This window comes from Miniopterus natalensis, chromosome 3, assembly GCF_054644295.1.
Source record: "Miniopterus natalensis isolate mMinNat1 chromosome 3, mMinNat1.hap1, whole genome shotgun sequence".
Taxonomy (NCBI): Eukaryota; Metazoa; Chordata; class Mammalia; order Chiroptera; family Miniopteridae; genus Miniopterus; species Miniopterus natalensis.
In genome coordinates, this window is record NC_142083.1 from 22,475,138 (window position 1) to 22,497,591 (window position 22,454).

General features: G+C 45.1%; 1 protein-coding gene across 2 annotated transcripts in view; it reads left to right on the plus strand.

Annotated features, from left to right (window-relative positions):
• Nucleotides 1–22,238, plus strand: part of CTNND2 (catenin delta 2) — a 688,599-nt gene extending 666,361 nt beyond the window's left edge. For both annotated transcript variants that reach the window (XM_087815345.1, XM_087815346.1), the window contains 4 exons: nucleotides 5,460–5,586; nucleotides 9,332–9,463; nucleotides 14,933–15,006; nucleotides 21,047–22,238. In XM_087815345.1, the coding sequence (XP_087671471.1) occupies nucleotides 5,460–5,586; nucleotides 9,332–9,463; nucleotides 14,933–15,006; nucleotides 21,047–21,307 (594 nt within the window). In that variant the 3' untranslated portion in view covers nucleotides 21,308–22,238. The remainder of the gene's footprint in view (nucleotides 1–5,459; nucleotides 5,587–9,331; nucleotides 9,464–14,932; nucleotides 15,007–21,046) is intronic.
• The last annotated feature ends 216 nt before the right edge of the window (nucleotides 22,239–22,454 follow it).

A 22,454-nucleotide genomic window follows, 5' to 3' on the forward strand; every position in this document is an offset into this window, starting at 1 on the left:
TAAATTCGAAGTTTAGAAGATGAAACTTACAAAACATGCTCTGGAACCAGATCTATAAGTGGGAACATCCCTGTCAGAGCTGTGACATTCACTCGCACTGTCTCCCTCCACTCCACTGTTGACTGTTCTCTAAAATGGGCCTTCTTCCAGAGGTCAGAGGTCACAATAGAAGCAATGTGAAAGTCCATGTCCTGTTCATCTCATCTGAAGCCCATTAATGAGGATTTGGTATTTAACCTCCTTTCTTTCTCCCTAATCACCAGATCCTCCAAACAGCCCTCGAGATGTTTACAATTCCTTGTCACCTTTTCTCTCCAAATGGAACAGCTCCTCTTCTTTCCTTCCTCCCCAGCTGGCAGTGCCCCTCATCCCAGCTCTGATTCTACATTTGGTGGAGGAGAGGTGCGCTCCAGAGCTTAGCTGGCTCACAGGATGTTCTGGGCAGTCAGGGAGGAGGAAGTCTGTGAACACTCCCACCTTCTCAGTGTCATTCACCCCTAAATACTCTCCACACCTGCCGGCATGCACTGTCCCTTGCTCCAGCCACCACTGTTCCCTGCCCAGTAACATTCCCTTGCAGAAACCAGCCCCTTCCGTCTGGTGGGCACATTCCAGAAGTAGGCATGTGCTCCAGTGCCCAACCCTAAAAAACACTGGAGCACATCTAGTAAGACATCGATGTGCTCTCCTTTTTTCCTGGCTCCCCTCCTTAGGTTTGTGCTTGGGGAGATCTCTGTGTTCGCTGTGGACAGGTGCATGATTTTCTGAACTGCAGGATGCGGGGAACAGTAGAGGTGAGGCAGGGGTGGCTGGCAAAGTCGTGCTCTGAGAGCTGTGAAAGGAATCAGCTGCAGTCCTGAAGCAGATGTGCCCAGGTATAATGATGCTTCAGAATTGTTTACAAGATTGGTTAAAGGGGAGGCAATTTTACATACCTCACACTGAAACATGGGCAGCTAAGAAAAATTCATTTTAAATGGAGTAGGCAGCCATGGGCCTTTTTTTTTTTTTTTTTTTTTTGGTACCATTTTACCTAAACTAACACTGCCTTCAGCGTAGCTGTAAGTGTGTCATAAAAACGAATATGCCAACCAGAAAATGACACTGATGAGATTGCTCTAAGCTAAAATTTTTTAAAGATCATAAAGCTCTGATAACCTTCATTTGTTATAGAATAATAAAGTATAAGAACTTAGAGGCTAGCAGTAAAGCCCATGACATTGGTCAGCATTTCATTTTACAGTAATTAACATAGTCATCTGGAATCACTGGATCCTGCTAGCATATATTAGGCACCCCTGCATCGCAGGGTCTATGCTAGGACCCAGGGCTCCAGAATTCAACAAGGCCGCAGCACTGCCTCCCAGCTGGGGAGCCGGACAGGATTGCAACGTTTCTGTACTGTGATGTCATAGCATTTGTTTGCAGCAGAGGGGAAAAAATAATGCCAAATACCATCGCTCAAAGCTCCTCCAAAGCTCTGGGGCATAACTCATTTAGCAATAGTGGTTTAATGAACCTGTAGTGCCTGCCTCCTGTTTCCCTAGCACAAAACTGGGCAGAAGTTAGATCGGACTGGTATAAAAAGGGAAGGTGCTGTGCCAGGCCGTGGAGCTGACTGATCTGAGGTATAGACATGTGAAATTGAATCACATAGCCAGTGAGTAGCAGTTAATCGGGTGTGATTGGGGCTCAGTGTGTGTGTGGCCCCTCTCTGCCCTGAGGTTGGGGCCTAATTTTGTTCCGGTGAAAGTCAACCTTAAGAATGCCTTATCTGACATCCCCAAATGAAGTCGGTGACTGTAGGGCCTCCTAGGATTTGGCACTTTAAAAATGTATTCTATATCCCTGTTAGTCACTGCTGCTTGTGCGTAGAAATGCCAAGCCAGCGGTTCCAGCCATGCTGTTCATTAACATCACCTGGGGGCTTTGAAAAACACCAGTGGCCAGGCCCGACTCAGAACAGTTTAAACAGAATCTCAGGGCCGGTGGCCAAGACATTACTATTTTTAAAACTCCCCAAGCTGACTAAGTCATGTTGACCTTTATCTATGGAAAAGCAACTGACAAGAGCTTACCAGTAATTATGAGACTAGCATATACTGGAGAGAAGAGCTGACTCCTGACAGCTTGCTCATTTCACCTCTCTATTGACAGAGACCCAAGGCGAACAGTTTTGAGCCTTGACAAACAGCTCTAGCTCATCCTTTGCACACAAACCTAACTAATGCATGTGCTGATCTTAATTGAAACTCGTACACAATTTCCAGAATAAGAAGCTGTGGGGTGGGTACATGTTATCCACACCTCACATAAACCAGTCTGAAAACCACTTCCTTAGTCGTATCATCTGCAGTCTATTAGTGGAAGTCTCTCCAGTAACAGTTTTCTTAAAGCTGATTACAGGATGGTCAAAAATATAAAATGGAGACTGTTATAAATTTAGGGACACTTCAAAATACTCAAGGGGAAGATCCATAAGAACTAAGAGCGACCACCGCGTAGACATACCATGAAGACCAATGGCCATGAGGCTGTGAAGAACGTTACTTCATTCTCAGCATTCTGGACCATTGAACGTACAGTGTGGATGCTGGTAGCTTTGGGGAATGGTACAGAGTCATAAAGAAACACATCAGGCGCTTTAGCACAGAAGCTGAACTGGCAGAAGGACAGTAAAAGGGTAAGATAAAGAAAATCAGATTATTCCTTGTGGCGATTTAGAGTTCAATGACTTTGAACTGCCCTTTTCTTTTGGATTTCTATTTCAGTATACTTGGAACAATTTAACAGCCTCAAGTTTTAAGTTTAATGCATTCAAAATAAAAACCAATCTGAGGCGCAGATATCATATCACATTTTGACAGCTTGGTGGGGTGTTGAGCTGAAGGGCACAACTTCTGGGTCATTCTACTGGAAGTGACCTGTAGACGTTGAAAGAGTTCCTACCGTCCATGTTAAGGACTAACGGCCCTTCCCTGATCACTTTGGCTACTCTTCATTCTGTTTCTCTTCCCTGCGCTGTTTTTCATCTAACCCCTAGAAGCCAAAGGGTTGATGCAAAAGGGAACTATGGGTAAGCACCCAGTAAAGTAGAACTCAGGAAAACGCCTCTGGTTACAATGAGTTAAGACTTCAAGAAGAAAAAGTAGTAATCAGAGAGAGAAATAATGATTTTAAAAGCTGCATGCCCAAGTAGTATGTGTTTATGTGAACCACTTTTAAGCCTTTCTGAGTGACCATAGGAAGTAAATGAATAATAAATTGATTGCAAGCTGTCTAGGTAACAAGCATTCCATGGCTATTTGGGTAAAGGAAGTGTCAGCTTAGCAATAACTTTTTCTTCTTTAGAAAGCAAAACATGTTTTCCAGTTGAATGATGAAAAATTTCACGCAGTAAAAAGATGTGGAAGGGCAGGACATTTATCCTCAACATAACTGATTATTCCGCATAACTAAAAGGGGTGTTAATTGATCTGTATCCTGGCCTTGAGCATCCACGTTACACTGTTTTCCAGGACATTTGGAAGTAGGTACCACCGTCACGATCAGAACCGTAAGGTCCCTTGTAGGCATTGCTGAATGTAGTCATGTTAGAGCTCTTTGTTTCGGTCATTGCGTCGCACCTTTCACTCTGCATCTGTGAGTGAGAGGAAGATGCAGATGGGGAAGGAACCAGAGCTCCTCTTCTTGGGCCTCCAGGGGCTCCTAAGCTGCGGCTCAGGAAACTGCTCTAATCAAGAGCCTTGGTTGGGTTACCGCTCTGCCCTGTTCCCTAAGCTCCTCCTCTCCCAGCTCCATTCAGAGCTTCTGTGCCCACATGCACACCATCGCTGGCCATGTGCAGGGGGCTCTGACTCAGGGATGGCATCCTCAGTGCCTCTAACACACTCCTCGTCCTCTGGTATCTGCCAATCCCATCCCCCATAGACAAGCTACCGGCAAGATCACATTACTGTCGTGCGTTAGCATTCTCAGAATTGGGTCTTATGAAGGATTTGAAAGCTTTTGGGTTGTGTCCTTAGAAGAGTGCCTTCCTTCATATATAGTTTTATTATTACTTCCACGTTCTTGACATTTCCAGAGATGTAAGTACTTATGTGGTCCCATAGCAATCTAAGCATCATGAAATCTGAACTGCTGAGCAAAACACAGCTCCAAAAACCTGCACAGGACAGCAGTGCTCAGTAATCCACTGATATTTCGCCAATAATACCAAGCCTAGGGTTGTGTTGCATCTATATCTAGTTGTGTCCTTCAGCCTTCGAAGAGATCAGGTATTAGCCGATATTCTTTCATATCGTAAAGTACCCTGCTCACCTTTAATGACCTATGCGATATTATTACTTATTCATGACCAAAGTGGCCACACTTCTGACAAACAATTTTCTGAGCCACTACATATAATCTTAAAGTATATCCCACTGGGTCCCTTAAATGTATAAATACTTTCATAAAAAGAAAAGGCTAAAAGTTGAAAATGGTTGCCTCTGTGAAGCAGGAATTGGGGGTGGGGCAGGTGTCTGCTTTTCTTTGTTAGACTGCCAGTGCTATTTGACAGATTACTCTGACAGAAATAAACTTGACTTAAAACAGAAAAAAGACTGGAAGGAAATACCATGACACCCTATCAGGACATCTTAAGGAAGGTGGGGGGAATTAGTGGCTATTTTTATTTTCTTTATGCTTTCTAAATTCATAAAAGTATGCATAATGTATTTATGTGGGTTTTTAATGAAAAATAGTATATATGCTTTTCATGTAGTAAGTAGATATTAGAAGGCTTACTGGAGGGTTAATTTGGTATGATGCATTTTGGATATGCTCTAAATTGAAAAATATAATTTCTGGGGGAAACAGAGAACATATGAGTCTAGGCACGATTACTCAGCTGAAGGCGTGAAGACTCAGAGTGAATACATGCTAAAGTCCTCAAGCGGGTGGCAATTGGGCATTGGTGGCAGGGAAGGGAGTTCAAAACAATGTAAGGGAGATAAACCAGGAGGGAGGATGCTGCTGGGCACCTGGTGCTGTGAACAAAAGTGTAAACACTTTGGGAAGGTTGTTGAAAAGAGGGCCGGATAAGAGTTGGAACCAGCGAGGCCAAGAACCAACAGTATCAGGGCCATTCCACATTCTGAGTTTGAGTGCTGGTATTTTCATTTAAATAAAAGCTTCTGGCCAAAGCTAGTTTGTCAAGAGACCATTTATTCCACATTTGGGAAGGAAAGCAAGCACTAAAAGCTGGCCCTCCCATGTCAGCCTGTCTGGAGGGAACAGGAGGTGGGTCCCAATTCACACTCATCTCTGTTAACCTTGACGATGGCACCGAGCTCCATGATCTCATCTGACAGACTGTAGAAATGTTTTACAAATTTAAATGCTCGGAAGTTGGAAATGTCAGGAAGTGAAGAATCACTCTGCCTTCTCCGCTTAATAAGAGCGTGCTGTGTTTGCAGGATGGATGGTCACAGTATCACTTTGTAGCCTCATCTTCAACCATCGAGAGGGATCGGCAAAGGCCCTACTCTTCCTCCCGCACGCCCTCCATCTCCCCGGTGCGCGTGTCTCCCAACAACCGCTCAGGTAAGAGACACCCAGAGCCAGCCGAGCCTGATTTCCCCCCTCCCTGGCCCCTTAGCTGACCCCACAGAGAGGAGAGGCAGCCCCATCCCAACGTTTGCTGGAAATAGCAAAGGACTGTTTTCTTTTTATTACAGTGGGACTGTGTGTGACACAGATTCAGAACAAATCTCGAACAGGTTTCTAAAAATCTCTAACAGGTGTCGTGTCATGAAATGCATGTCGCAGACCCACATTCAGTGAGGAGCAAAGATAAAGAAAACTGCCAGGTGTTTGCAGTCAGCGTTTTCCAGGGATGTTTTTCCAACTTGAAATAGTTTGGGTTGCATTTTATTAATTATAATTGGAATAACACAGTAGGGTAGAGAGGACGTGCTAGCTCTTCATTTAGAAGGACATACATTTGGACTCCATCAATGAGGATTTCATTACTATTCCATATCTGATTAGCTTTTTATTATTACCTTTAAACCAGTGGATAAATCATTGATAAATTCTTGTTACAACCAACCATCACTTTTAAGTCATGTATGTTGTTCTGATTTTGTTACCTTCTCATTGCTTAACTTTTGAACGAAATTCTCTTATTTACTTGTAGAGAGACTTTACTTTCACGCCCTTCGGCAGTCATGTCATATAATGCCAAAGATTAGAGAAAGAAATTAAAGGCAAAATGTAAGCACATTGGTCAGTATATACGTGGCATAGGTCTTGTTGTGGTTTTACTCAAAGTATATGTTTTTAAAATTTTCCTTTGGATTTCTGCATTTTGGTTTTTGTTCTGAGAAGGATGGATAAATAATTTTATGTGCATACACATACTCATGCACACACACACACACACACACCTGCACAGGCCTCTATTTAAGAAAGTTTCTCCGTGCTCTTCGCTGCCCTCTCACTGCTGAAGAAATATTTTCTGGAACTGCAACTCAGAGGGCATGACCGAGAGCATGCCCCAGCAGAGGCCCCTCTGTCCTTGAGAACGTTTGTCATAAAACTTTGCCCCACACAGTACTGTCAAGATGATGAGGAAAATCAGAAATGAATGGGAAATATGTGACTGAAATACATGACCCTCTCCCAGCCCTATGAAAGCTTATTTTTTTCAGTGTGGTCTTACTGCTTGTAACATTTAGTCCCACACTAGATGAGTCAGGACCCCATTCTGTGTGACTGGAGGAACTTCGCTTGTCTCAGAAGCATGGAGATCGCCTTTTATGCATTATTTTCATAATCCTTAAAAAGTTAAAGAGAAATGAGTCTGGCAAGCACAAGGATGGTGTCTTTTTAAAAGCTCCAATTACTAAGAACCAATCAATGTTAGGATGATGAAATGATATAATACATTGGAAAGTTCTGGGAGGAGCAGCAGCACTCTATCAGGGTGTTAACATCACAGCCACTTAGCTAAGGTGCTACCTGGTGTTTCCCAGGAAAGGCACATCAAAGACACCTAATAAACACTTGTTTGTGTGATAGGATTTTTCCCAGAGCATCCCCTAGGGTTACAGGAGACCACTGTGCATGAGGTCTCAGGAGATAATTACACACTTGATGTAGTTTAATAAACACCACCATCTGTGCAACATTAGATTCTAATTTTGAAAGCGTTGGTCAAGAGGCTCCAAAATGTCCTCTCTTCATGATTGCCTGGCAGTGACTAATAAAAGGCTAGCCTTGATGCAGAAAGACCTAGAAGCAAAGGAGCAAGAGGAGAAAAGGGACTGTCCCCGGGAAGAAGGCTGGAGCACAGAGGAGAGGGGCAGTGGGTGGAGGAGGTGAGCGGGACACAGGGCAGGGTGCTCTGGGAACACACAGCACCTGGACAGTCTGGCTGAGTGACATGGAGCAGACATGGTTTGCTTCCCTGTCTTCCCATTGGCTTTACACCCAGAGGTTCTGGTCCAGCTGGCTTTGGGTGGAACTCAGCATGTGTATTTTTAAAAGTATTCCAAGTAGTTAATTCTGATGGACAGCCAGGATTGGCAACCTCATAGAGTTTCAGGAGCTGAGCAGGGAGTCTCGATTTTATTTTAATAGGTTTGAGAAGTGGGTGGGAGCTTAATGGGAGATAGGAAGCGATGGAAAGGCCCCTTTGCTTACCATCCTAGAACACCCGGCCTCTCATTCTGGTTTATCTGCCCGTCCATTTCCTCGCCTGACTGAGGGCTCCTCTGGTTCAGAAAGTGTGATGCATTCATGTTTCTGTCACCCAGTGTCTAGAACAGGGATTTTCACATAGAAGATACAAAGGTTCAGACAGTGAAAAGAGGGATATGTTCAGGGATCAAGCTTACCCAGTGGGCTGGAACTGAGGGTGTGAGTAATAAGCTGCAGGGTAAACTGAAGCTTGATTGGGGAGGAGCTTGGACACTAACCAAGTAAAGAGGGCTTTATCCTAAAAATCAAAGTTCCCAGAGTTCTCTAGCCTTAATAATCGCCAAGTCTGCTTGTTACATATGCATTCCTAGGCCCATCCCCTGAAAATTCAGACTCAAAAGGTCCAGGACTGAGTCCTGGAATCCTTAAGTTCTCAGGTGAGTCTCAAGATTAGATGAGCTTCTGAAGCATTGCCCCGAGCACAGGAAGCTGGGGGAGGCTTTGAGGCAGAACAGTACTATGCTGAGCTCATACCAGTTAGAGGCAACTGACTAAGCTCCAGCTATGAGTGGCATCTTGAGGAGCATGGAGGCCAATGTGAGGGCAACCACAGGGTGGGGTGCATGGCTAGCTACCTCGTTGTCAGCATACACAGGTATTATTTTACATCTTGCATCACATCTCTGCATTGACAGAGCTGTTTAGTTCTTCCCAGTTCATCCCATCTCTCGAGAAAACTAAACTTCTTTGTTTGCTTCCTTACCTCCAAGTTCAGCCTTATCTGTGTTCTGGGACCAGTTTGTTAAAGAATCATGGGGACTTCTCTCATTACAGCCCATCATTGTAGAAATAGAGACACAAAGGAATGGCAGGGCTCACTCCCCAGGTTCCAACAGGGCTCACTCCCTGGGGTCCAACAGTCAGGGAGGTCCAAGGTGCAAGGTGTGGGTGAAAGATTGTTGGGGTCATTCATCAAAAGAGCTGGAGCAGGACACCCCACCGGGAAGAAGGAGCTGTCCTCATACCCTGCCCCCAGCGCACCCCAGCAGGCTGGTCTTTGCTGGTTGGATTATTTTGGCCCCACAGATTATTATCCTGTGTGGAGAGTTGCCTCCTCTGCCTTCCTTTAGGGGAGTTTCTGATGACTTGGTATTTAAGTAAAACTGCATTTATTTTAATCAGAGATTCTTCAATATCAGTAATAGCTCTTCTGAAACACATCTAATTTTTTAAAAAGGGAGGGAGGTGGAAGAAAAGAAGGAAAGAAAGGAGGAAGAGAGGGTGGGAGGGAATGAGAAGAAAGAGAGAGAAAGAAACCAAGACCTATCTCGTTCTTAAAACTGCCCCATACGCCTTGGGTAGGTCATGCTCCCACCATGATGTCTCTAATAAAGATGGCCCCAGGATATATAGTCCTTACTTACTTGCCTTCAAGCCATGTGTCCCCTTAGCTACAAAGCACCAGGTGACACAGGGTAAGGGAATGGGTAAAGGCAGGAGCCAAAGAACAAGAAAATCAACAGGTCCATGCACACATGTTGACATGTGTTGAGTCAGGTGTATTTATGACCTTAACTGTGTGTGTGAAACGCTGTCCATGCTGTGGAATGACTCAGAAAGCTGTCCTTTTCATTTCTTTAAGTAGCAAGTGCCCCAGCTTCACCTCGGGAAATGATCAGCCTCAAAGAAAGGAAAACGGACTATGAGTCCACTGGCAGCAATGCCACTTACCACGGGACTAAAGGAGAACACGCTTCCAGGAAAGACACCATGACAGGTGAGCTCAGCTTCGTGCATTTCCCCCTCGGAGCTGGCGACTGGGTCTGGGACAGGGCAGGGGGCAGGGACATCGGGCTTCAAGCTGTGCTTGACAGCTCAGCAGGACTGAGAGCTAGCGGGTCCCTGGAGAGCTTGACAGTGACCGCCCCCAGGAGCTGGAGAGATTAAGCGAGGGGTGCAAAGACTTAGCGTCTTATTCCTGAAAATAGCTAAGAGAAGATGTCCTCTGCACGCGCTCCCCTCGGCCTTGCTTCACCTACCCGTTCCTCTCACTTGCCCAGCTCTTAATATTCTCTCCGATTAGAGAGACGAGTCGCTGTAGCTTTCTTCTTAGTTGGCATATCAAGCTTTGCCCGTTAGGAGTGGAGAGAGGGCAAGAAAAGGAGGGGAGGGGAGGGGAGGGGAGGGGAGGGGAGGGGAGGGGAGGGGAGGGGAGGGGAGGGGAGGGGAGGGGAGGGGAGGGGAGGGGAGGGGAGGGGAGGGGAGGGGAGGGGAGAGACGGGGAGAGACGGGGAGAGACGGGGAAGGCAGCAAAGGTAGAGAATTTCAGGGAAACCCACAGAACTTCTGCTGAGACCCTTTCTTCTCTTACCTTGAAACCAAACTCCCAGTGTGATTCATTAGAACGGTGACCACCGTTTCCCTAAGGACAAATCGATCTTCTATGTTGCTCGTCCTTCACTGCCCGGATCACCCGGTGCCTCTCCTTTCTCACCAGCTGGGACTCTGTGGAGGCCAAAATGGGGCCCTTCCCCACCCCTCCAGTGTGCCCTGCCCAGCCTGTTTAATAACCAGACTTGGCTCAGCCCTCCTTTTATCTGTAGGACTCCATGGGCGGGGTTCGCCTTTCATACTCGCCATCCCCTCTAGGCTCTCCACACACCTCCCTCTGCCCCAGTGCCCCTCCTCCAAAGACTTGGAGACGTTGATGTAGAGGGTTATGCCTTGGAAACAACTGCCAAAGTCATCAGGATCTCTAAAAACTCACACCCTTCTTTGCCACATGAATATAGAGATGGGTCCTTTAATAGAACAGGGCCAGACTGGGCCAGTCATTAAACTGGAGTGGGAAGAGCACAGCCCTAAACGCACACTGAGGCCCTCTTATCAGAAAATTTTTAAAAGCATGGGGTGCATTTCTCTAATATTATTTAGGTGTAGACCTGTAGGGAAGCAGAACAGACAAATTGGTGATTTATGAAGATTTAATGGTCAATGTGTTTCCCCCAGAGGCGGTGTTTGCGTGATAATTCTGCACACTGCATAGAGCGAGGCATAGTAAACAGCGGCCCATGATCCCCTCTCCTAGGTCAGCACTCGGCCTCCACATACAGACCCTACAAGGGAACGTCTCGCCCTCACCCCTGAAACGTCTCCCGAATGGGAGAACTGAGCTCATTACGTAGGACATACCTTATTATTCTCATTCACTGGCTTTTTTCACCATCAATGTCACCGCAGTTGTCAATGAGCATGAGCAAAGAAAGTTGTGAATTTAGATGCTGAGTCCCTAGAGTCAACACATTCAGCAGAGAATCTAATTTGTCCTGATTACTCCAGAGTGATAGTGACACCGAATCCACCGGACCCATTCATTTTGTGATTAGCCACCTCACTGGCAGTCTGGGGTGATAAATTGAGATTATAATTACAAGAAAAATTGTGAAACTGACTGCATTGTTATTTAAGTTTAACTTTTCTCTTTAACTTTCTTGCCCAGTGGAATCATTCAAAAGGTTTTTAAATGTGGGTGTTTATGTTGAAATAGTTCCAATGGTACATGATCATGCCCTGCACACATAATAAAATAAAAATAAAATCTAATGTGTTTCTGATGTTTTTAGTGTCCCTAGAAAACGACAGGAATCTTGACAACTCCAGTATTAAGATATATGTAAATTTTCAAACTTCTATAGAGGCTTAAACAGCTTTGCTCTAATTTATTTAAAAATGCAATTTAATACTACACCATCAATCATGTAGCAAGCCTGGAAGAACGTTGAGATCTTTATTGAATGATACATTTATACAGGAAGGTTCCCTTTAAGCCAACAAGTACTGTGTAAAAGATAGTTATTATCACATTGATGGTAGTGGTGATGATGGTGATGATGGTGATGGTGATGGTGGTGGTGATGGTGGTGGTGGTGGAGGTGGAGGTGGTGACGTGCAGTGATGGTGGTGGTGATGATGGTGATGGTGGTGATGTTTATGGTGATGGTGGTGCAGTGATGATGGTAGTGGTGATGATGGTGATGGTGAAAGTGGTGGTGTGCAGTGATGGTGGTGATGGTGATGGTGGAGGTGGAGGTGATTGATGGTGGTGGTGGTCATGGTGGTAGAGGTGGAGGTGATGGTGATGGTGGTGTGCAGTGATGGTGGTGGTGATGGTGATGGTGGAGGTGATGGTGATGGTGGTGATGCGCAGTGATGGTGGTGGTGACAGAAGATGTGGTGATGGAGGAGTATTGGTAATTAGGGTGGTGGAGATAATGGTGTTGTGGTGAGACTGGTGGTGGCATTTGCCACTTTCTATAGTGGTATGAATAAGTCCCCAGCCAAGCCGAGTGAGAGCCAACAAATCATATAGGAATGGAAAGGATGAATTGCTGACCCCCTCCCTGCAACACTTTAGCAAGTTCTCATCATTCCAGCATTTACTTGCAGATCAGATTTCTTGTGACCTCCACATCAAGAGCAGTACTTTTTCTCATTCACCGATAAATCCAGGGGACACTTAAAATTCATTGCATTGAAAAATATCTGAAAAACTGCCACTTCCTTGTTTCTAAGGCATCAGAGGGTGTCCTACTGTTTCCCCCAAAGGAAGTGTTCCCTCTGCTGTGGGAAAACCATGGGAAGCTTCACCCTCAAACTGCAATATGGCAAAGCTTAAAGTGAAAGCTGTTCCTTGCCTGGGTTATAATCTCCTCTACTAGGTCCTAGAAATACAGACCCATTTAGGCTTTTCTTCCAGGCCTCCCTCCACCACCCACCTTTGCTGGATTCATTTTCTAGCCTAGATGGAGTCTCTTAAAATGTCTCTGTCTTTAGTGTTTCTTTGCCACTGAGGAGACCTCTGAAAGCCAAAGTCGGCTGTTCATTCAGGCGTGCAGGACTGATAGCTTTGTCTGGTGGTCATAACTCCCTGGGGACATTACGTATTCAGAGGCACGCATCACAGGAGGGCTGTGCAATCCTGGCAGCTACACAGCCTGACTTGAAAATTCACCAGGGGATTTTGCCCCTACCCTAAGCTTCCCAAATGCCTTTACATCAAATGGTCTATTCTGTTTTTGTCAGTGTCTCTCTTATGCCTTTTGAAGCCATTCTAATCTTTAATATATTGATTCAGTTGGAAATTGGGGCCCATAAAAAAAGGAAAGGCATTTTCCTATGAGTCTACCCTGAGCTCCACATACAGGGGCAGAGCATTCATGAAGACCGTGCTTCATGTGTCTGCAAAGACCACAGGTTCAATCTCAGCTACACAGTCTCTTCTAAACAGGTGAAGTGGCGGAAGAGCAGGAGGAGAAATCTGCCAGCAGGGACAGCTTTAGCTTAGAAAAGCCACAAATATGACAGGGAGGGAGGCCAAAGCTATAAGTGCATGGTCTACCAAATAATATTGCATTTTATTCTAGCAAGGGGAAAAATGTTTGCTTTATTCTTGAAGTGACATTTTCCATCATATTACAGCTCTGAAGGCAGGTTTTCTTAGGTTCATTCATTCATTCATTCATTCATTCAACAAATAAAGCACTCATCCATCGAGGCCAGGCACTGTCCCAGATGCTGGGGATACCTTCAAAGGTGTCAGCTCACGGAGCTTCTGCTCTCATAAGCAAAGGCAGGTAATACGCAAGGTGAACAACAGAACAAGCTCACCAACAAAGTAATAGCACATGGTGTTGGGCATGATGAAGAAAATAAATGGTAATGAGATAGAGGATGCCAGCTGGGCAGGGTTACTTTAATTGACAAGGTCAAGGAGGAGACGTTTGTGCCAAAACTTAACCGCCAGCAGGAAGAGGCAGTCCAGAGTCTGGGGGAAGGGAGTTCCAGCAGCATGGATCAGCAAGTACAACATCCCTGAAGCAAAATAGACTTGGCAGGCTTGAGCAAGGAAAGCGGGCCAGCATAGCTAGGGCTCCCTGAACAAGGGAAGAAGATTGGGAGACGCTTCAGAAAATTAGGCAGAGGCCAGATTGCTCGGAGCCTCATAGACCATAAGGAGCTTGGCTTTTACCATAATCCAATTTGTCTAACAAGATGATTGCTCAGCTCTTGGGAACAGGATGGACAGAGGATCAGGTTTGGGCAGAGTGGAAGCTGGGCCCTCAAGGGGGATTCTGTAGCATCAGTCCAGGCAAGGGATGGTGACTTTCATGGTCATACAGAGACGGGAGTGGTGTGTGTTCAACCAGAGTCTATCTGAGTGGTGTTTAAAGTTGAAAATAGGCTCTCAGCCCTATTTTACTTGTCAAGTAAAATTTCCCAAGAGGGGTTTTATTGTACAGCTATTATGTGCTTTTTAGTAATAATCACAGGTGAGATGACAGGTCATACTGACTGGCCTGTCTCTATGACAGAAGAGATGGTGTGTCATCCTATTTCATTATCCCATAGATACTGGAAGCAAAAGATAAGCCCTTCTTTATTTCTAGACTGTTTTATACCCCAAAGAAACTCTACAAAAAACATTTCAAATACTTGATTTAATCATGACTTTATAGTTTCTATGAAGGGAGTGGTGTCCCGGGCCCTTGCTCTGGGCATATGACGTGAGCCTCAAGGGTTCCCAGTGAGGAAGTGGGCAAATGAGTACCCTACCCAGGCCTTTGGAAGCTGCTGGTAACTGGGAGAGACTTCCCTTCCTTTTAACTAGACCTCAGGCTGATCTCAGGACAGTGGGGGGCTCCAGTCTGTCTAACAGGATGCCACAGCCACAGCCACGCAGACACGCAGGGCACTCACAGGTGGTGCTTCCCGCCTGGCCTTCCGGCCTTCGAGAAGTGAACAGTCTGAAACATGACCCAGCACTTCTGTGAACTCAAATTAGAAATTTCATTCTTGTCACTCTCCTGCTAAAAACTAAGGTGCTGGTACAGATTCCGGCATGCTTCAGTGCAAGTGACAAGCCTTTATTATCTGCCAGTTTCCACCAGAAAAGAAGGCCATAAAACTTGCAAAATGACCATCTGTTTGCCGCACCTGCTCTGACCCTGTCTGCTATCTGAACGTTATTGCAGGAGGCTGACATGCTATGAGGATTTTATGGAAGAACTCTGCTTCTTTCTTAATATTTGTATGCAAAGTGAGGTGTTCAGGGCCAGAGAATGTCTTCCACTTGGAAGGGTCCACGGAAAACCAAGCTTGTTAGGGCAAGAACTTGCCTCGATAACATTAGTTCTCCATTCGAAATCTCGCTCTCTTTGCTAATACGTTTGTTTCCCTTTGCTTTCAGCTCAAAATACTGGAATTTCAACTTTGTATAGGAATTCATATGGTGCGCCCACTGAAGACATCAAACATAACCAGGTAAAAGAGATACAGAACGTTGGTAGTTAACCTATCTCACATGGATAAAGAACAGTAATAAAAGAAAGTATGGTTCCCTGCTGTTCTTCCTCAGACATCAGCCAGCATCCATGTGGCTGGTGGAAGTCCCTAGAACAGCCTGAGATTTGGAAAGCCTTAGATTTCACCACAGCCACACACTTTGTTTTGTGGTAGAATGCAAGTTTCCTACTATGATGCAAAACTAAAAGGAAAGAAGGCAAGCCCCAGGGACACAAGTGTAAGATGCTGGTTACTAGACAAATTGTCTAATTATTAGGCAGGGAATTAAGTAGCTCCTATAACCCAGCCAACTCTCATTCAGAAGAAAGCATTCATTATGAGTAATAGTTACTGATAAGATAGACATATCAGCTTCAATATGAACAACTAAATAGAATACATTTTAAAGTACCTTGCAACTGAAAGTTTAGTTGAAGGACCAGCAGCCCAGCATCACAGGGAGCTTGTTAGAAATGCAGAGGATGTTCTTCTGTGTCCCAACCCCCAACCAAGAGGTCATTTACATCAGACTCACATTTTATCAAGATGTCCGGGTGATTTTGGGGTCTATTCAGATTTAAGGAGCTGATCTAACTTTGTGTGTATGTGTTTTTTCTGGCAAACATTCATCGAAGCCCCTTTTCTCCATGGTTCTATGGGGACTATAAAAGCCAAAAGGGACAGCCCCTGCCCCTTCATTGATGGGAAAATTCATACTTTTCTCCCCTCTTTGGTGGTCATCTTGGAAAGAATGGTATTCCTTGTAGCTGTTGGCTACTAATACCCATTGCTGGAACTAGCTTCTTGCTGAGGCTCTAGATTCCTCTCATGCATCAGGAAATTTGAGCTGAAAGGATGAAGCTGACACCTGTTTGCTTGATCACAGTGTCCAGATGAAAGCCAACGTGGAAGGGCAGTGGGCTGTTTTGAACATTTCTCAACACCCAGCAGGGCAGCATCTCTAAAAAGGAAAGCGACCCCCTTCTAGCAGGTAGAATGTCCTGGGCAGGACCATTTCTAAGGGAAGAAGTAGGAGGACATGAGAAGTATCTCCTAGACCTGAAATTATTTTTTGCTCTAATCAACCATCAACAGTAGAAATGAGAGTAGGTAGAGGAGTTATCCTTTTGCCCTCAATTTTCCAGTTCATGCACAGCCACTCCTGAAACATCTGGTGTTGTTTGCAACCCCTGATGACTGCCCGGACCCTCCAGGCTGCCTGACACATTGCTAGCATCTACTCGGCCTCCCTCGGTTCTAGTTGTTGCTAAAAGCAAAAAATCCAGTGAATAAATTGAATAAATAAGTCGGGGTATGGGCTCTAGAGGAGAGATCACCAGGGATTGCTTCCAATTATTCACATGTCAACATGCCTGCCTAAGCATAGCAGAAAATAGAAACAAAATGTACTGGAAATGCCAACTCTGTTTATGGAAAGCAATCCTTTTTCCTTTAGCAAATATCAGGGACTGTGAGTAAACTGTTCCCAGCTTTTAAAGATATTTGTAGGATGTAATAGGACCCTGATTTGCATCCAAGAGAAGACTGGTCTTTAAGTTAGGTAGCTCAAGAGAAGTTTGTCACCAGAATCAGCTTATTCTGTACCAGCCCTTCTCTCATGGAATTTTGCTATTGTTGGCAATGAAGAAATGCCCTGCTGTGGCCCAGAGGTCCTCGGCATCTTACTGTGTGGCTGTAGGAGGTTCCAAAGGACTACTTGCAATCTAGATTTAGAGGACAGTCCATAATGGTTCTAGGGGCACATTCTTTTCACCTAAGCCTCTTCTGAGCACTTAAACAAATTAGAATTAATGTGCCAATGTGGCATCTCTACTGCAAGAGAGAGCACAGCCTACTGTGGCCTTTTCCACAGGGTGCCCCAGAATGTACTCCTCTCAGCCTCTGTGTGAACATCAAGGCCACAGTGTCTCAGGTGAATGCTGCTAAAACCCAGCAGGGGTGCATACCAAGCCCTGCACCACTTGTCAGCCCAGGGAAGATGCTGTCAGCAGGCCATTGGCAGAGCTGAGTCCTGTGGCCATAGCTTAATGTGATCATTACTCCCTGAGCAGGTCCAGCAAAGGGAAGGAGGCAATTAGATTGTTATGCCATTCTAGTATCAAGAAACATTTTAAAATGTCAACCAAAGAAAATTGTTGTTTTTCCTTAAAAATTTTCAAGGAGATCATTATGACACGTCAGTGAACTTGAGAAGAGAATAAGGTGTTTTACTTATTTCAGACTTTGTTACTGGAATAAACATTGGCTGTACCTGCAGTGCCCATTTGGGAACTGAATTAAGTTTCACCTTCCTAACCATTTGAAAGGAGAGACAGTCTGGCTCTCTTCCAGTTGGGTGGGTCTAGAGACCACCTCATAGACCTCATTCACAATTTGGATTCTCTGGCCACGTGGGCATGGCAGACATTCCAGATGGAATGTTCTTATTTGGGGAACTTTCCTGAGCCAAAAGTGACCTCACGATCTCTCAGCTGGTAAAAATCCAGCTTGAACGATTTAACCAGGAGGGATGCTCTGGGTTCATTCAGTTGCAGTGTCAAAGCTTGTCCTCTGCTGAGCATTCTAGGCTCCTGAGTGTCCTAGTCACCAGCCAGGCTTCAAGAGCTTCACAGAGGTGGCTGGACAGCGACTCATCTCAGAGAAGAAGTGATTCCCTAATGGAAACTGGTTTCAGGTTGATCCATGAAATAAGGCAAAAAACAATGAGCTGAGAATGGGCAACAGCAATGCATGGACCAGTGAGGTAGGGGGCTGGGCAACAGCTGTGACCCAGGCTTTCCATGACTCAGAGGAAAAAGAGCCAGGCTGCCACTCAGCTGTGACTTCCCCATGTGACTGCCTGGAACTCCAGTCTCATTTTTCAGTGAATTCCAAGCTTCTAGGAAAAATAACCATTAATGTGAAATAAGGTTTGTGATCCTTGGTTTTTATGTTTGGAGTCAACAGGTTACAGGGATCATTTTAAGGGTTAACTACTCAAACACTCCAAAAATTCTCCTGAACTTCTAGCAATCCATTCCATCCTTATAAAGAAAAGTAGCATACTGAGGTGTATATATCCAGATAGCAACAGAATTTTTGTTCATAAACTAGAAACAAAGGGATTTGGTGTTTTGATTCAAATTATTACTGATGACAACAGAACAGCATCTGGAGTTCCTACTTGGTTTCCTCAGTCTCACTGCCAAGTGGGCAGGACAGAAAAAATTGTCCCCAGAAATGAGGAAATTGACATTCCAGGTGGATAAGGTTTGCCTTTGGTCACCCAGCTAGGAAGAGGTAAAGACTCTAACGCCCTTCTCCTGCCTTCTTATCCCGTTTTCCCTGCTCTATACCAATGATTCTCTAATTTGAGCATGAGTCAGACACGAGGGAGGGAGGGAGGGAGGGAGGGAGGGAGGGAGGGAGGGAGGGAGGGAGGGAGGGAGGGAGGGAGGGAGGGGATATAGAGAGATATAAACATACATGCATACATATATGTTTATGACTATTTGAAAATTAAACAAAGAAGACTCTGTTAAATATTGAATATAGTGCCCACTGAAATAGGAACACAGTAAATTCTAGTTCCCTTCTGGTATAATCTTTTCAAACCCCCCAGTCCTAACCCTTCATGTGCTCAATGCTTGGGTGGCAGCACAGTGTTGGAGTGGTGAAGCTCAACATCAGCACACAGCTCTTCAAAGAACAGAGTGCGCCTTAGCTTGTCCAAGTCACTTGGTAGACCTGGTCTTAGCAACATTTAATTGTACATGTTGCAGATCAGTTCCAAATGTCCTCTCATAGCCAGGCTCTTAGGCTAACAAAAGTCTGCGGCCTGTGCACTTGCACAGGTAGACAGAAACCTCATTCATTCCGCCACCCCTCACTGGAAGTGGGGCAGGTCCTGGACGGCAGCTGTGATGAAGCTCACCCTTCTTTGAAGAACAGGTTGATTACTAGTATAAATCAATTACATATAAGAGGGAGTTTCATGTACTTGAGAGAAGAGTTATGTGCAGGCCATTAGAAGCATTCATTTACACACAACGTGCTAATTACAAATCATTATCTATTAACTAAGACCAATTTCTAGAGGATGTTTCCATGCTGAACCTTAGTTAAATTAATGGGGAATTACTGAATTGGCTTGAAAGTGATGAAACTGTGTTTCTTTAAGAGTGTTTTATCATTCACACCAGGCCTCCTCCCTGATTATTGCACATGAGCAGAGCTTCGTGCATGCCTGTGTGCACTGGCTGTGGGGCTGGCCCTCTCCCCACGCCTTGGGAGGCTTTGCTCACTTCAGGGGCATGGTCTTGGAAAGGGACCCCAGAAGGGAAGGGGATAGCTAGACACCCCCCCCACACACACACACACACACAAATGCTAATTACCAGCCTGTGCACACACCAAGCAGAGGGAACTAATTCTTGACTTCAGATATCTTGAAGGCTCCTGTGATACCTTTAACCTTTAAGGTCCCCTAAATCAGACAAGAGTGCAAACAAGGAGCAGTGGGCTGGGGACACCAGGCAATTCTGAAGCTCCTTCCCCACTAACCAAAGGCTTCAGAATTCCATAGCTTTCTCAAGTTCCATCAGGTCTTAATTGAACCAAGTTAGAAACATTTTGGTCCTCCAGAGCATATAATATTTGGAGTGGATTCTCTCTTTTCATTATGTGCTTTTCTGTGTATCTTTCTAAAGCTGTTGCATCTGGTCACGTAGGCAGGTGTGATGGAATGGCCCCACTACCAGGAAGCCTGTTCCTCCTGAGAAGTACTGATCACAGACCTCTGCCCTGGCAGGAGGATGCCTGAGTGATCATGAGACCTTGTACATCTCCACTGTCTCTTTGTCTGGGGTTGCCACACCTACGTATAACAGAGAAAATGCAGGGAGGAGGAAAATCAGCTACCGTGCCCTATAGCGTCTCGTGTATACCTCTAACTTAAAAAGCTTATCTAGTAAAATGCTTTAGCTGCTGTGGCAATATGGCAGTTCCTCAAGAAGTTAAACAGGCCTGGCTGGGCGTGGCTCAGCGGTTGAGCACCACCCGGGATCCAGGAGATTGAGGTTCGATTCCCAGTCAGGCCACATGCCCAGGTTGCAGGCTTGATCCCCAGTTGGGGGCGTGCAGGAGGCAGCCGATCAGTGACTCGTTCACCACTGATGTTTCTCTCTCTCTCCCTCTCTCTGAAATCAACAAAGATATATTTTTTAAAAAGTTAAACAGAATCACCACAAGATCCAGCAATTCCATTTCTAGGTACCAAAAAAACTTGAAAGAAAGGATTCAGACAGATACTGGTACACGTGTTCATTGCAGCACTATTCACAATAGTCCAAAGATGGAAACAACCCAAGTGTCCATCCACAGGTGACGGGATAAACAAAGGTGGCATCTCCATCCCTGGAATACTCCTCAGCCTTAAAACAGAAGGAAATCCTGTCACATGCTACATCATGGATGAACTTTAAGGGCATTATGCCTAGTGAAAGAAGCCAGGCACAAAAGGACAACTAGTATATGAGTCCACTTTTATGAGGTATCTAGGTATTGAAATTCATAGAGACAGAAAGTAGAATGGTAGTGGCCATGGGTTAGGGGAGGGGGGAGGGGGAGTTATGCTTAGTGGGGACAGAGTTTCGGTTGGGGGTGATGAAAGTTCAGGAAATGGATGGTGGTGATGGTTGTACAACACTGTGAATGTACTTAATGCCACTGAATTATACACTTAAAAATGGTTAAAATGCTAAATTTCATGTTAAGTATATTTTACCCCAATAATAATTTTTCAGAAAAGATGATCTAGAATGGTAGCATGTGGACCCTGTAACCAATTCTTTTTTAAAGAAGGGAAATCAGTAGTTGGCGGTATTGGGGACATGCCTTGCTGGTGAATGCTGGGTAACTCACAGCCTTGACTTTGAGGAAGGGCAGAGTGCCTTGACCATGGAGGAGGCTGGATCAGGGAGAAACGAACTAACCCAGGTGGGTCTTCTCTCCCGTGCAGGTTTCAGCACAGCCAGTCCCCCAGGAGCCCAGCAGAAAAGATTACGAGACCTACCAGCCGTTTCAGAATGCCACGAGAAATTACGACGAGTCCTTCTTCGAGGACCAGGTCCACCACCGCCCTCCAGCCAGCGAGTACACCATGCACCTGGGCCTCAAGTCCACCGGCAACTATGTCGACTTCTACTCGGCTGCCCGGCCCTACAGCGAACTGAACTATGAAACGAGCCACTACCCCGCCTCGCCCGACTCCTGGGTGTGAGGCGGGCGGCACCAGGCGCTCCGGGAACAGTGCATGTGCATGCATACCACGAGACATTGCTTTTTTTTCATTTCTTCCCTGCAAATTTAGTTCGCTAAAGCCTGTTCCGTAGGAAGGCTGTGATAACCGGTAAGGAAACCTTGAGAGCTATTTTAGACAGCTAAGTGAGTCGGAAGGTAACTTGGACGTCAATAGAGAGCTAAAGCGACCCTAAAGCTGGCATCGCGGGACACCTTTCTAGCGCCAGCTGTAGGGCATGAGAAGTGCTGTGCAAGGAATGTGGCTGCAGAAGGCACAGCAGGTGGCCGGGCGGGGCCGGGGACGCGAAGGTGATAAGCACAGAGGCAGGCAGCGAGGGTCACACGCTTCAGAGGGACGGCTTCTCACGCTTTCTTTACTCTCGTCATCCGTTGTGATTCTAGGCTTCCGGTTGCATTGGGTTCCTCTGTACAGCAAGGTGTTTCTTGCCTTTTGTTAATGCATTGTTGTAAAGTATTTGATGTACATTACAGATTAAAGAAGAGAAGCGCGTTGTGTATATTACACCGATGCCGCAGTGTTTCCTCATCTATGGTTCTAAATATTGCTTCAATCTCAGACTTTTGAAAGATGTATGGATTTCCAGTTCTTCTTTTCTTTTCTTTCTCTCAGTATGTTTTAACAAAACAGAACAAAACAAAAAAATGGGAAAAAAAGGAATATTTAGCAGTATTGTTCGTTCTGATATGTGAACTTGTTTGTGGCAACTAAGCAAGGCATTCAGCAGTTTCTGACAATTAACACACATCATTCCACACTCCTTGTCAACAAAGTGCTTTTTCACTGCCTAAAATTTTAGATGTAGATATTTGAAATAGATTTTTTTCATTTATACCAATTTTCTTTATGATGATACAGTGTTAAAAGAAAATAAATTACAATTGATCTGTCATCCATATTTGCTAAGAATGTCTATTTCCAAGGACCTATCTTACAAAATACACATTCTTGCTCGTGCGTCTGTGCGTGTGTGGGTGTGTGTATGTCCACGTGTGCATAAAAACGACCTGTGTGAGATTTTATTTTGACAGAAGCGATTTCATTGCTGTTCATCTTGTACAAACTTTGTTTTTGGTTTTTAGTGTAAATGTACATCAGTTTGTTCCTT